General features: G+C 37.0%; 2 protein-coding genes across 3 annotated transcripts in view; one reads left to right on the top strand and one right to left on the bottom strand.

Moving 5' to 3' along the window:
- Nucleotides 1-897: 897 nt before the first annotated feature.
- Nucleotides 898-14,318, bottom strand: part of ASPA (aspartoacylase) — a 62,259-nt gene continuing 48,838 nt past the window's right edge. Inside the window, exons 2-7 of one of the 2 annotated variants that reach the window (XM_058854421.1) lie at nucleotides 7,159-7,402; nucleotides 5,141-5,336; nucleotides 3,887-3,980; nucleotides 3,366-3,473; nucleotides 2,698-2,807; nucleotides 898-2,171 (exon numbers count right to left, since the gene is read on the bottom strand). In XM_058854421.1, the coding sequence (XP_058710404.1) occupies nucleotides 1,959-2,171; nucleotides 2,698-2,807; nucleotides 3,366-3,473; nucleotides 3,887-3,980; nucleotides 5,141-5,336; nucleotides 7,159-7,385 (948 nt within the window). In that variant the 5' untranslated portion in view covers nucleotides 7,386-7,402 and the 3' untranslated portion in view covers nucleotides 898-1,958. Of the gene's footprint in view, nucleotides 2,172-2,697; nucleotides 2,808-3,365; nucleotides 3,474-3,886; nucleotides 3,981-5,140; nucleotides 5,337-7,158; nucleotides 7,513-14,318 lie in introns of those variants that run through there. The other variant, XM_058854422.1, reaches the window with a different exon arrangement.
- On the top strand, nucleotides 10,102-13,814 carry SPATA22 (spermatogenesis associated 22). Its single transcript, XM_058854739.1, has 8 exons — nucleotides 10,102-10,144; nucleotides 10,545-10,673; nucleotides 11,399-11,453; nucleotides 11,586-11,681; nucleotides 12,091-12,394; nucleotides 12,714-12,843; nucleotides 13,192-13,289; nucleotides 13,623-13,814. The coding sequence occupies exons 1-8, from the start codon at nucleotides 10,102-10,104 to the stop codon at nucleotides 13,812-13,814; spliced, it is 1,047 nt and encodes a 348-aa protein (XP_058710722.1).

Below are 14,318 nucleotides of genomic sequence, written 5' to 3'. Positions count from 1 at the left end.
ATTAACATGTGTCTCCAGTGTCTTGGCTTTTCATCAGAATTATTCATGTGGTGCCTGTTTTAAAGGTGCTATTTTAGGTGAGACTCAGGGGAACTCAGTTCTGTGTTTGAATGATAATAAGAATCACATTGGATTTTGCAGCTGTGGGAAAAATGATCCAAAAGACTTTCTTAAGACAGAAGAGAGCGTGAGGGAACCCTGCAGTGGGAAAGATAATGCAAAGATATTTACAGGGATGGTGAGCCTGGGTCCTCCTGCCTCCAACAGATGTTGAGTCCTGAGCTTCCAGCCATGGCCTGGATGGATGGGATCCACGGGAAACTTCAGCTGTGTTCTGGCAGGGCACAGGAATTGGAGGGGAAGGACATTTGTGTACCCACAGACCACATCACACCTGAGCACTCTTTGGCTTTCTCAGCAGATGTGAGCATGAGAAGGAAAATCCCTGTGGTCTCAGAATCTTTGATCTTTGCTGGTGAATTTTGCACTAAAGCTGTCAAGGAAGGATGTTGCCTCAGGACTGCACAGGTCTGCTTGGATCCTTTCAGTGCCAGTTTTTATACAAAGGGAAAAAAATCCTGCTTCACACACACTCAGGGACCAGGCTGGGCCATGAGGCTGCTGGAAACACAGAGACCTCTGCACTGTGCTGAGCCACTCTGGGCTGTGAAACAGGGAAGGCACAAAAAGCCCTACAGGAATGTGCTGTGCCACTGCCTGGGCACAAAACCATGTGGGTGAACTCAGGAACGAGCTCTGGGGGCTGTTTGAAAAGCTCTCACTGAGGAAATGCCTTCCTTGTGTGGCCACAGAGCTCGGCCACCTCGCAAGAACCATGTGCTGCCTCCAGGCTCTCACCAAGGACACTCTGAATAATGACTAGAGCAGGTAATTCTGTGCTTTTTATACCATGTTTATTTAAATTAAGGAAATAAAACTGGTCATTCAATGAACATTCTGCCCTGTTTTCTTATTTTATTGCCATAGGAGTTACACAAAGGCAAGGAAAAATACTTTAAATTTGGTACTAAATGAGAATAACATCACTTTTCAAAGGTAGAATAAGAGAGTTACCTGGACATTTAATCTTTCAGTAAATAATTAATGTATCCTTATGCAAAGCTCTTAATGTTTATCACCAACTTGTTAAATATGTAAAAAACAACTTTAGAAAATTAATTCAACCCCCATTTTTTTTCCTCTTTTTAAGATGCTATGACAGGCTTTGTCTCTACAGATACAGAACAAGTCTCCCCATATGGAATTCTTCTTAATTACCGTTCTGGAATGCTCAGGTATGGTTTGTGCACTGCTCTTCATCAAAACCAGAATAACTGCCTAAATCTTGCCTTAAATCAGAAGCAGCTTGAATTAATTGTGAAATACACTAAAATTAAATGTAAAGCTTTTTAGAGTGTGTTTCTCTGAAATTATGTTTTTAGCTTGTTTTTATGTTTTTAAGTATGAAAAGTAAATAAACCCCAAGGCTTCCACTTCAGCACAGTGGGGGTCAGTTACATATGTAGATAATATCATTTGTTATACACACCCTCCCTCTGTTTCTCTGTGCCCAGCTTTTCCTTTGTCTCACATTATGTGTGTTTAACTGAGCAATTAATTTCAAGGATCAACCCCTTGTAAAAAGTGTTGGCTATTGAGGTTTGGGGTTATGAAGTAGAAAAGCTGTAAATTTTGTATGTAATGTAGTACTGTGCATGAGCTTCTTCATAAAAACTTCATAAAAATATTTATAAATTCTTTGCATCTGTAGGAGTCTATTAGAACAATAAACAGTCATAATCAGCATTATGACAATAGACCTCAAAGTGCTCAGCAAGGTTAATTAAATTACAATTTAAAATTAGATTCTGGGTTTATTTATCCCACAATTTACTACTGAATGACCCTGGACTTCACAATGAAACCCACATTTTATAGGAAAAATCTGTAACAAGCTCTTAAGAAATACTCTGCTCTGAGACTGGCAACCTGAGGTGTTTTGCAGTGAGTTTGATTTTCTCTGTTTTTACAAAAGCTTGTTTCTTTTCATAATATGCAGCTTCATTAATAAATGTTGGATAGACTGTACAGTTCCCCTGATATGGAATTACTTCTCCATCAAGAGTCAAAAATAGAGGATCACCATTCTTCACTGGCTGCCAGTCTTGATCCTTAGGGAAAGAAAATAAATAGAATATATTTACTTTCAGGTTTTTGTATATTTTATGTGATTCTTGAGTTAATGCTAGTTATGCTAATTTCTGCAGTTTATGGCAGAAGCTATTAAAATAATTCTTTTTAATCTTAATACATAATTTTGTGTGTCTGCCCCTCGTTTTCAGAATTCACTAGTTAAGTGAACTAGAAGGAAACTGCAGATGCTCAAAATTGATTGAAAACAGACACTCATTTTAGAATTAAAAATTAGGTTTATATTTTAACATATAAGCAGTCCTATTGTCTTTTACTTTGCAGTGATTTTAGATTCAGTGATTCCCAAGACAGGTCCTGAAATAATGAATGTATGACCTTAGTAAGAGAACTTAACCCTAGGGGAGGTCTAAAGTATTTAATAAAACCCATTGGCAATATTGCCATTTGAAATATTTATTACTGAAATATACAACAATATAGCAGAAGCAACACAGGAATAAGTAGACAATTTCATAAAAGGAAACTATTTTAGAATTTACCTACCTGTAGTTTAGGATGAATTATTGCAATAATTTCACCATTCTTGTTCCTGGGATAATCTACTTTCTCCATTATTTTAAAAACCTCAATTGTGCATGGTGGAAATTCCTTACCTAGAAAGAATAAATGTAATTTAATGTCAAGATGAAAAACTGCCTGTTAAAAAGAACATTGCATTATTTATTCTCTGCAGAATGGCTCAAATCATCAGGTTGTCCCCTCAAAGCCAAGTTGGATAAAGATGATCCAGTCATGTATTGGGGCATATGAAGTTCAAGTCTAAATTTGCTACTGAAATGTTACTTTTCACTTAAAGAGACCTATTTTGTAGATGAAAAAATCAATGAAAGGTCTGTTTGCTAGTGTTGCACAGCACAGAGTGGTATTTAATCTTTACTATTCCAGCACAATAATGGAAATTCTGACATGCATAACTGTATTATTTTCTTTTATTAAAAAAAAAACCAACAACCCACTGACAAAATATACTCTGAAATAATTAAAAACATATTTTGTCAGTGTATTTGAAATAGTGCATAGGTCAACTTTATTTTTTTAATTCTCCCCCAGTTTTTACCTAACTGTAAAATATTATAGCCCAGCCCATTTTTTGAAATATTCTCCTAAAATAGTCCACTGACATGACACAGGATGCTGTAACCTCTCATTACCCTCATTAAAAAGTTGCACAAAATCAAGGCCATGTTTGACAATCTTCCTCATTTTGTCCAAAACATCAGCTCTAGCAACACCTTGTGGCTGGGGCCCCACCTCGACACCTGTGTGGAGATGAGGGAGATCATTAATGTCACTTAAAGTCACCATCACACATCACCTGCTTACACTGCACAGCGAAGAGAAATGTCTGATGGGTCAGTATTTAATGTTTGAGAGATTGTAAGGCACAGAATTATGTGGGTTTTTAAGGCAAGCAATTCTTTGTCATATCTTATAAATATTTTCTGCAAACAGTAGGTTAATTGAGTTTAAGGATTTCTGTGTTATGTAAGCCCAAACTCTGTGTAAATCAGAACTCTTCAGAAGAATGGCTAATTACATACATTCATTTTGGTACATATATTGTCAAACAGCTCCTGGTACTCAGAGCATAAGGCAGCAAACACATCTGAAAAGAGCCGTATTTCAAAATAATTTCTGCTGGGTTGAAAGAGCCTTTAGATTTGATATTTACCAACAGGATGCTTTGCCACAGACCGAGTTGTTGCATATTTCAGGCTGGGATGTTCAATCAGCAGAACAGGACAAGGTTCTGGAGCCAAAGCGTTCTGTGGAGATGGTTTAAAAACGCCTTTGTCATGCAAAATGGTTTAAAATGTTGTGCCACAAAAGATTACTGATGCAGAAGTGATTTACACAATGTCTTCAATATGTTGCTTTTATTTCAGGGCCCTCAAGGAAGTAGGGCATCTTTAGAAAATGCACAAAGCTGTGTTTGTTGGTGTCTGTTCCATTAACTGATGCCAGGCAGCTCTGCTGAACCAGAACTGAGCACAGTTCTCATCTTGAACTGCCAGCAGAGAAAAAAAATCTCCTCAGCATGGTTCTAAAAGTGAGAACTGAAATACCATAAGGCAGATTTCAACTATTTTATTTGGGGTTAGACTCCAATTCTCTTATGGGGACACAGATTGTGAATTAAGATAATTTTAATCCTCTTTTTTGGCATTTTTGCTACTTGAAGCTTCTTTCTTGTTGACTGCCCACCCTTACTGTTCATATAATTTTAGTCAAAAGCTTTTTAGATCATATATCTTTAAAAAGCATTTAAAAAGAATACATGTAATAAGAAAAAAACCCAAACCACCTTGTTTCTAAGGGGAAAAAAAAAATAAATTAAAATTCCACACCATTGGCCCAACCTGGATTCCATCAGTCACTGTCCAGGTCACCAGAATTCAAGCAAATTATGCTTAAAGCAGCTCTTCTGCAATCCTCACTCTACCAAAACTTATCAGCTTCAGGAACAGCAGAATCAAACAGCTTTTAAAGATGTATCACTGATAAGGGAACATTGTCACTACCTACTTCCATTATTTGTTACATCTCTTTATTTAATGAAATTAATGTTTAGCTATTTAGCATGTGTAACCCAAATTTATCCAAGTTCCTGAGAGATCAGTGTAAAAGCAGATTAAACTGCATTAATTTTCATAGATGTTATTCTAAGTATTCCTCTTTGCCCATCAGTCTTAATAATGCTCATTTTAATACATGAAGATATGATGAGTTTAAATCTGAATTACCTGATATTATAATCAAATTAATAATTGCCTCTAATTAAAAAAGTTCATCCTATGAGTAATGAAATATTTTAAACAGTTTTGCAGAAGAAAAAAGTATATTTAAAGAAACTACAAAATAATATATAGTAATACAATATTACAACTAATAATCTATTTTAATAGTTCATTAAAATTAGTTTTACCTTGATATAATGAACCATTTGAATTGTAAAGTCATCCCTGGAGTTTTCAAGAATAATGGTACCACCCATGTTAGAAGTGGTGTTGTGAAGGTCAAAAATAAGGTCATAGGCATCATCACTACCTTTGGGACCAAATATATGATTGATTTCCTGAGCCCTTCTCACTTCATATGGAATATCTTCCACCACTGGCCTGCTGTTAATATCAGCACAAAGAAATTAGTAAGCTCATTCCACGGCTTTACAGTCAACAAAATACGTATTAGCCTTTTCTTTTTACTTTAAATCCAAAACTGACTGGAGTTGAAATCACCTGTTTAATTACCAGACTTAAAATTGGCTGAATTTGTTGAAGAAAGCAAGTATGATTGTCTAGGAATTGTCTTATTATTCTGTGTCTTGTGCAGAAGGGTATTTGAATTATTTAATCAAATTTTGGCTGGAAAATATTTATTTCTTCTTACATCCCAAAATTTGTCCCTATGCATAAAACTAACTAAAAATTTAGCAACAACATAGAGCACTTCCAAGACTGGATCCACCTCCTGCTGGAGACCATATTCAGACATCAGACTATGATGTTTTGCCTTGGATATCAAGGTTTTTTCTAATTTGTCTTATTTCTTGTCTTCTCATGACCTGATCAGAGTTTTACTGTCTATTCCCTTAGGATTCTTAAAGTTCAGTGAAGATTTTGCTACCTCAAATCTGTTCCTCCAAAGTTTTAATACCTGTAATTTCAGGAGACTCTGTGTATCCCATAATCTACCTTTTTATTCTTTAGCTCTGCCTTTGAAATTTAACATTTCTTCACATAAATCTGTTAAATAATACTTTTTATTGAAGCCAATGTGATTTACACCATTGCTTTCAGTAGTATCAAGATTTCACTCTCCTTTTTCTTATTTTGTAAAATAATTTGTGATCTTGAAGGTTCTACACTTAAGGGACCAGGGGAAGGTGCTTCAAACACCCAGTAGTGCTGTAATAGCTTCAGGCTGCTTCATAGTATTTACTGAGAAATATTAGTTAAAATATGAAGGAAACCTGCAGGTGTCTTAATCTGGTGTTTTTTCAAGTATTCTGTGTTCAAAGCAGCTGAAACCAAACAAAACTACCTTTTTTTTTTTGGTACGTTTTCCCAAAGTAAACAATTAAAAGAATGGCCTCAACGCTTATGTGTTAACATCTGTTTATCTTAAATGTAATAACCAACAACAAAATTCTAAGATGAAAAGCCAGATGGAAAGATGTGTAGGGTAAGAATAACTGCCTGCAAAATATATACAATAAATATTTCTTCCTGTGATATTTACCTTTGCCATTAAAACTTTTCTGAAACAGAATTACCTGTTTAGCAACTCTACCAAGAATGTTTATATTGCAAAGTACACCTTTGGAGTGGATATCTCAAAAGACCAATTTAAAATCGAAGATCAGTTACTATTTTACAGTAATTACAGACAGTACTTCTTTTAAAATAAAGAGTCTGTTAAATTATTGAGGTTTTGGGCTATGCTTTTGCCTTAGAATAGATTATTTCTAGCTTCATGTTTTCACCTTTTCCTGGACATAACTGGAATTAAACACACTTCCCTGATTTCTGTGCTGTTCTTTCAGATACTCAAATGTCTATGTTTAATTGCTTTTATCTACTATTTCTTGGAAGTCTAATTGTATTCAGAAGAGCTCCCAAACTGAATTGCACAAGACATAAGAAATAATGACTCTCTGACTGAGAACAAAGTGAAGTGGTCCAATTCACACAAATGCAGCTCATCTAATACTAATTTAAAATGATGTTTAAGATAATGTGTTGGTTTGAGACTGATTTTACCAGCAATAGAAGTGAGACTGTTAACACATGCAATTTGTTCTTTTTTTGGGTTAAAGGTCAGTAATTTCAGTTATGTGACTGCACTGTTAAATTAGTAGTGGAACTCGTGTTCAACATTTTAATCTGGAAAGAATTTTAAACCCCAGGAAAGCAGAACAACAGAAAGCACAACTGCTCTTACCCAAGACTCTCGGGGTCAAAAACCCGGTTGAGATCACAGTCAATGTACCTGGTGCACCTCTCCACAGCTCTGGGGTTGGTGAGGAATGGTTTCACCTCCACTCCTGCTCTCTGGATCTCAGCTCCATCCTGCTGCCAGTGCCTGACCAGGAGCACCCCCGATAATTCATTGCCGTGAGTGCCCCCGAAGAGCCCGACCCGTCTCACCCGAGCACATGAGGAGCTCATGCTCAAGGAACTCTTTTCTCTCTGGGGGGAAAAAAAATAAATTCTTTCCAATAGGAGAGTCTTTCTTCTGGTTAGGTCAGATGCAAAAGAAAGTGAATGGGTTTCTCCTAACAGTTCTCAACTCCGTTTTGAGGCGGGATTTTCCAGCCTCCCTCCCCAAGGAGCCTCCCCTTCAGTTTCTGTATTTAGTAACATCTCCAAGGCTGTTAATGGCACTGTTCCACAGTCCAAAAGTTAACTCCGGGCAGTCTTTATAATGTATGATCTATAGGGAGATCCTGTACTAATGAACAGTGGAAAACACTGATTTTACACTTAAATATCAGGCATTTTTGCACCACAAACTAGGTGTAACAGGTATTCTCATGTATGTTTGAAGTTACATAAATATTATAGTATATAAGGGCAGAATGATCTAAAGTGAGCAAAATCAGCAAAATAAGAATTGTATCTTGGCTCGAGTCCAGCACACAATGCTGAAATATCAAGTTTTTTCATCTAAAAAAAGCCAAGAACAGCTAAGTTCCTCAAAGCATATCTTGGCTTGTACAACCTTTTTTGTTTTAGAAATCCTAAGAACAGTGATTAGAAGGAACATGAGATGAAATTACAGTGCAATTTATCCACGACTGAATTACCCAGAGTTCTGGCTCCAGTTCTATCTTGGGCTCTGCTAACACAGACCTCTAACACATTGAAACAACTTTGCCAGGGACAACCCTCTAACTTCTGCAGTCTTTTATTAAAAAGGAAACAGATCTAGACCACGATGGGACAATAGTTCTGTTCTCTCCCCAAAAAACTTTAGTCAGCAACTTTTTTCCATTTCCAAAAGTGTTCAGAAAGGCTTCTGAAGCTTAAGCCAAAGAGCAGCTGTTACTTCCATCCTGAGAATCAAAGCATTTAGAAGAAAAGGTCTTATTAACACAAAAATAAGTTTTATTGCTGTAAACTACAGAAGTATTTGCAATTGGTATGTGACTCATGATATAAACATAACAGATTGTGAGAGAAAAAAGAATGTTTATTGAACAATTCCTTTTTGTTAAGATTATACTTTAGTGACTGAGAATATTTGGCCAGTGCCTGAAAGGCTTTATATCCCAGGCTGACAGACTGTAGGTCTAGGCAAAGCTAAGTATGGGATTTATCTAGAATAGTTCTGCCAGGAATATAATTTCTACAAAAGTTGCTCTGTTTCGGTTCATGCATTCAGATTTTGCTGAACCTTACAGCGAGTTAATACAGAGACTGTTTACTTAAATACTCAACTGTATTACTCTGTACTTAGGAGCTGTCAGATATTTAATCAGAATGAGTAATTTATTAAACAAAGCAGTAAAGTTGCATTTTACAGCATTGGACAGTCTGTACTGTCCTTTGACCCCTGCCTCTCTTCAGCAGTGGTGTCGGAATGGTCACACAACTCCCAAAACCACAACTCACACTCTGAATCTGGGTTTGCTGAATTTAAACACAGCAGCAATTTGAAGAGTAAACATCAAAACGCAAACATGCAAGGCTGGAACATATCTTTTGTTGCTGCTGGCGCTGTAATGGTTGTAGTTCCTTACAAAGTGCTGAATGAAACACAGAGATGTCTGTGCACTTACTTAATATGCAAGTATGTCTCCTAAGAGTGTTTTTAGGACAGAGAATTTCAAAACACGAGTTTAGGAACTAAACCCATGGAAGTTTCTTTTATCCCTAGAGCAGTTCCCATCCAAACACTTTAACTCCTGGTGTCCCGGGACCCACCAATTTGGGAATGAATGGAAATTCACAAGGAAAGTTTTCACTCTTCAGAGTTAAACACTAGGAACCATCCCTTATTCCTTTGCTTTGCCAGTACTCACACTCTAAAAAAGGATGTGGGATATTTAGGTTAGTAAGAATCCCGATTGGTTTGATGTGCTACACACAGATATCTGGGAGCGCTTCTGAAGGAAAAGGTTTACTAAAACAGGACAAGATCCAGTCGTGCCAAACACTCAGATTTTAAACAGGAACCAGCCATGTATAAAAGCCGGAACAGCTGAAGAGACAAACAGGGATGCCGTTAGTTTTATTTACAGCCACGTTTGCGTCCACACACATCTGCAGATTCAGCTCCTGCCCTCTAAGAGGGTGACACTACACCCGTTCCATACAGCAAATCTGGAGTAATCAATACATTCCAGGGCTAATTAATGAAATCCCACCGAGGGGGTGATTAACGCTCTCTTGCGTCTCCCAGCCGAGCCCGGCCGCTCCCGCCGTGCCCTCAGGGGCTGGGAACGGGGCATCCCCTTCCCGCCATTTTCGCACCGCCTGAGGCGAGCGCGCGGACGAGTGTCCGTTATTTTTGGCGGGCTTCGCCTCAGGGCTTCGCCTCAGCCCCGTCCCTCAGCGCTGTCCCTCAGCCCGGTAAGCGCACACCCTCAACACGGCCCTGACCCTCAGCCCACTCCCTCAGGGGAGTGGAATCTGCAAAGAGCAGCTGTATCTTAGGCGTGCACCTGAGGATCTTCTAAATTCAGTACAGCTGCTTCTCTGTTTTAAGGCTTGTGTTCGAAATGGTGCCAGTTACTGGAGCTGCGGTGTTAAGAGAAACTGCCATAAAATCATGTGAAATTTGGATGTTTGCATCATTAATTAGTTTGCTTTGTTTATCTGACTTCCATACAGCAAATCTGGAGTAATCAATACATTGCTGCTGTTAAGATTCAGCAAAGAAATGAAAAGGAGTTCAGCTGACACCTTGGCTCGCAGCACAGCAGGTACCAGCCCTTCTAACGTGCCTTCCTTTTCACACCTCATTATGCTTTTATATACGCATAAAATACATTTATATTTGTAGTGTTCATACAGGATATTTAGTGTTTAGCCCTAAATCCCCATTTCCTGAGTGGACTTGCATGGATTACCTGTTTATTGCAGCACAGGGTGAAATTTTAGATGAATTCAGGGAACTGGTCACCCAGGGAAAGGTTTCATTCGTGGGATTATGTGCAGGACAAAGGACTGGGAATATAAATTCTGTGAGGGAATGGTCTGTGTTAGTGAAATGTAGTTCCTATGAGTAATGTAAAATAATTAAGTAATTTTACTTACAAGTTTTAAGTGTGGATTGTGTATCCTTTTGCTGTTAATATAGCATTACTTGAATTTTAATTTTAGGTTGTCTGCCTGTACCATTGTTCAATCAGAAAAAAAGAACTAGACAGCCCCTCACTTCAAATCCACTTAAAAATGAACCAGGTACTGATTCTGGAACTTGTAGTTATGACTTCTCTTCCTCATCGTTAGGTAAATAAGAAGTATTTTTTTTATTGCCTCTAAATCCAAATAAATCTTAACTTCCTGATTGTATGCTATGAAATCAGACATTGTCTTTATCAAGAACTATATGCATCCTTTATATCTATTTTTGAAAAGTTCATTATTTAAAAATGGTCCTCCAGGAAATTTCTTTCTCCTCTGTACAATTGAGCTTTTTATACTTCTTGCCTAGAGGGAGTTTGACTCTTTGTGTGATAGAGAATGAAGTAGCACTGGCATTTAAATAGAGTCTCTTGAAACTGACCTTTTGTTTTCGGTTGATTTCAATCAACATTCAAGTCCTGTGTTACAAGAAGAAACATTTGTAAGATGTCTTTCTTGCAGTTCAGAAAGGAACTTCTGTTCTTCAAACTGGGCTTGGAAAGAACAGTGCAGAATTCTGCTTTTGGTGCTTTCATTATGTTTTACTTGTAATAAACTTTAAAAGTTTTCTTACAATAAAGTCTCTCTTGCTAAAAAGTCAAACCTTTGTAACTAAACCATTGTCTAGAAAAGCTACCTACTTGTTAGAAGTTGTCTTATAATTACAAATAACAAAGGATCACATTCCCCTTTTTTCTTTTTTCTTCCCCCTTCCTGTGTGAGCCTGCTTGTGGGACATTAAGCAGAGTTGGAGGCCTACAAAAACTTGTTACTTGTGTAGTTTTTTTCCAGTTTTATCCATATTCAATCCTTTGTCTTTTGAAAATTAGGCTGGGGAACTGCAAACCCAGAAGTGGATGAACTGCAGAAAGCAGCCAACAGTGGGTATGTAAAAAGCAAGTTATTTGTTGCTTTTTTGATTTTTATTTGGATGTTAATTGTTTCATGAACAATCCATGTGTGTCTTACAATAAAGCTGCTGCTGTGTCACTGATACTATAAACTTGTCTTTGAAAGCCAAGCAGAACATCCGATGGCTTCTTCCCTTATGAAACCACCAAAAACATCAAAGTTTAATTTAGCAAATGCTGGAAAAAACTTTTCTGCCTGCAGGTTGGTGAAGCCTTTAATGTCTATTATCCTTCCTTTTTGTTCTTACGTGAAAATGCATCTCACATTTTCCCATATGCCCGTAGCATTCAAAGAAACCCTTTTAATGTCACTCTCAGAAGAAACCTTGTTTATTTTATTTTAGAGTTATGAAAATATGCGTATTTTGGGTCAGAAAAGATCCCTTACACAGGGTAGGACAATAACAGCAGAGTTTTAAGCCCTGTTGAAGTCAGATGGATTTAAGCATAGGTCTAATCACTGCCCTGTGTATGGATAAATTTGGTGTAAACTTAATTGAGTTTGGAGGTATTTAAAGTAAAACAATGATTTATGGATTGCTTTTATATACTTTAATCACATATCTGAGTATTCAGAAGAGCTACTGTGATACTGAACTGTTGTATTGCAGGAACAGAAATGAATATACTCCTTTAGGTAACACAGCAAATTCAAGATCTGATAATGGAACTTCTCGAAAGTTTGAGAACTTTTCAAGCAGTTTGAAAACTGTCCAGCAGCAAAAACACCCTGACAATCATAACCCATCTCAGCTCATCAAAACAGACACATCCAAAGGACAGTGGCCAGTGAAACCCAACACTGTGGCAAGAAGTCTCCAGGATCATAGTCCAGCATATAAATTTAACTACAATACTCAGCAAAATAAAATCAATGAAAGCCAATTTGATTGTGTCCCAGAAGATAAAAGTCAGGTAAAACTTATGGGCAGGGTTAATAGGAAAGACACAATGAAGAAAGCAGTAAAGAAAGAAAATTGATGGAAGATGAAGTTTTCATCAGCGCCAAGCTGCCTTAGTAAAACCTGGAGTTTCTGGAAATTTAGAATTGATATTTTCATACTGTAATTACCTAAAATCCTCAGTAAACTGTCAGGGAGTTGTTTGTATATTGTGAACAAATGCTCTAGTTTCAATGTAATTATTGCCTATTTAACATAATAAGTAAATGCCTATGTGCCCTTTAAAATGCAAGTGTGTATGTCTAACTTAAGCTTTTGTCTTCATCTGAAAGGAAATTTCATCATCTCAAGTAAAAACTAAAATAAAAAAGAATTCTTTGCGAATCCTGTCTGCAGTCATTCAAAGTGTGAGGCACTGGAGCCAATATGCCTATAAAACTGCACTGTTATTTGAAGTTTTAGGTAAGCATATTAGATTTTAATAATATAATCTGATAGTAATGCTACAGCAACAACAAGAGAGAATTTTTCAAATGCTGAAATACTTAAACCCACAAAATACTGGCATGAACACCATCTAATTTCCCTTTCATTCAGCTATCAGAGGTGACTGAAACAAGTACAAAATTAACAATTCAGTCATCCTCCAACATCAAGTTTTTCCATCCTGTTTCTTTTCTTTCTTTGCTTTTAGAATGTGTTAGAATAAATTTTCCTGTTTAGTAGGAATCTTCTGTAGAGTGATAAAGTTTTACCATATTTTTTAATATAATTAATCTTGGAATGATAAATTTTTGCTTAATGGGACAGGCACACTGGATTCTGCAGTCACACCTGGAGCATATGGGGCAAAGAACTTTCTTCTGAGAGATGGAAAGGAGACCCTGCCTTGTGTGTTTTATGAAATTGTGAGTATTCTGTGTCCACACATAACACAGTCACACACTAGCTCCAATCTTTTTTATGAATGCAAAAAGAAAACGAATTTTCTGTGTAAAAGGCAGATGGAATGTTTTTACCATATTGTTCCCAATTTAGAGCAATAGTCACTACTTTAGGCATCCTCAGACTTCTGTTTGAGAAAACCAGGTGAAACTTGGAGTTAAGCTTTTAAGTGTCTGGTGACAGCAACAAAGCTGATGTAAAGGTTTTCTGTTTGATGTAGCCCTAAGAAACCAACCATGAGGAAAGCTTTTATGTGAGGTGATATAATTTTATGTGTTTGTTACGCTTTGATGAAGGACCGTGAGCTTCCACGACTCATTAGAGGTCGAGTGCACAGGTGCATGGGAACCTATGATGCAAAAAGGAACATTTTCAAGTGCGTCTCTGTAAGACCAGCAACTGCTCAAGAACAGAACACTTTCCAAGACTTTGTTAAAGTTGCAGATGTTGAGATGACAGCATATATAAAAACTGTGAATGAAATGTAAAAGTCAAAATGGTTGTCCAAACCCCAGTTTTATCTAATTGTTACCCATAAGGGCTGGACATGCTGCAACATTTACCAAAACTACCAGTGAAAATCTGGTTAAACATTTGAAAATATCACTGTGTTGTGTTATCCAGCAAATGCTGTGTGGTGTTCAATGGGTTCCCATTTATGTGTTAACTGATTCATGTTTCTTTTAAAAAAATAAATAGCCAGTATAATACCTGTATAAAATAACAACAGACCCTCAAGCTGTAGGAAGATTCCCAAGGAGGAAGTAGAAAAGAAAGAATTATTTGAACACAGAACTTCCTTGCCTTTGCCATAGTAACATCTTGTATGGAGGATGGACCATGTACATGTTTATGTGCCTTTGCCTTTCAACGTTAACTTTGATAGATTATTCCTGCTGTTCCTATTTCCTTTTCCCCTACTTCAGAAGCTTTGTAGCAGATCTCTTGGGAATTGGAAAACAAAAGGGCTGTCAAGAAAATAGGAAACAGTA

Source organism: Poecile atricapillus, chromosome 21 (genome assembly GCF_030490865.1).
Source record: "Poecile atricapillus isolate bPoeAtr1 chromosome 21, bPoeAtr1.hap1, whole genome shotgun sequence".
Lineage (NCBI taxonomy): Eukaryota > Metazoa > Chordata > Aves > Passeriformes > Paridae > Poecile > Poecile atricapillus.
Note: the sequence above shows the minus strand (reverse complement) of the source record. Positions and strands in the feature narration are given on the sequence as shown.

What these genes read in the sequence shown, in the direction of transcription:
- SPATA22 (XM_058854739.1), top strand. Translation starts at nt 10,102, where the DNA reads ATGAAAAGGAGTTCAGCTGACACCTTGGCTCGCAGCACAGCAG. An exon ending in CAGAAAGCAGCCAACAGTGG is followed by an intron (nt 11,454 to 11,585) that starts GTATGTAAAAAG and finishes TGTCTTTGAAAG; the next exon opens with CCAAGCAGAACATCCGATGG. An exon ending in AAAAACTTTTCTGCCTGCAG is followed by an intron (nt 11,682 to 12,090) that starts GTTGGTGAAGCC and finishes GTTGTATTGCAG; the next exon opens with GAACAGAAATGAATATACTC.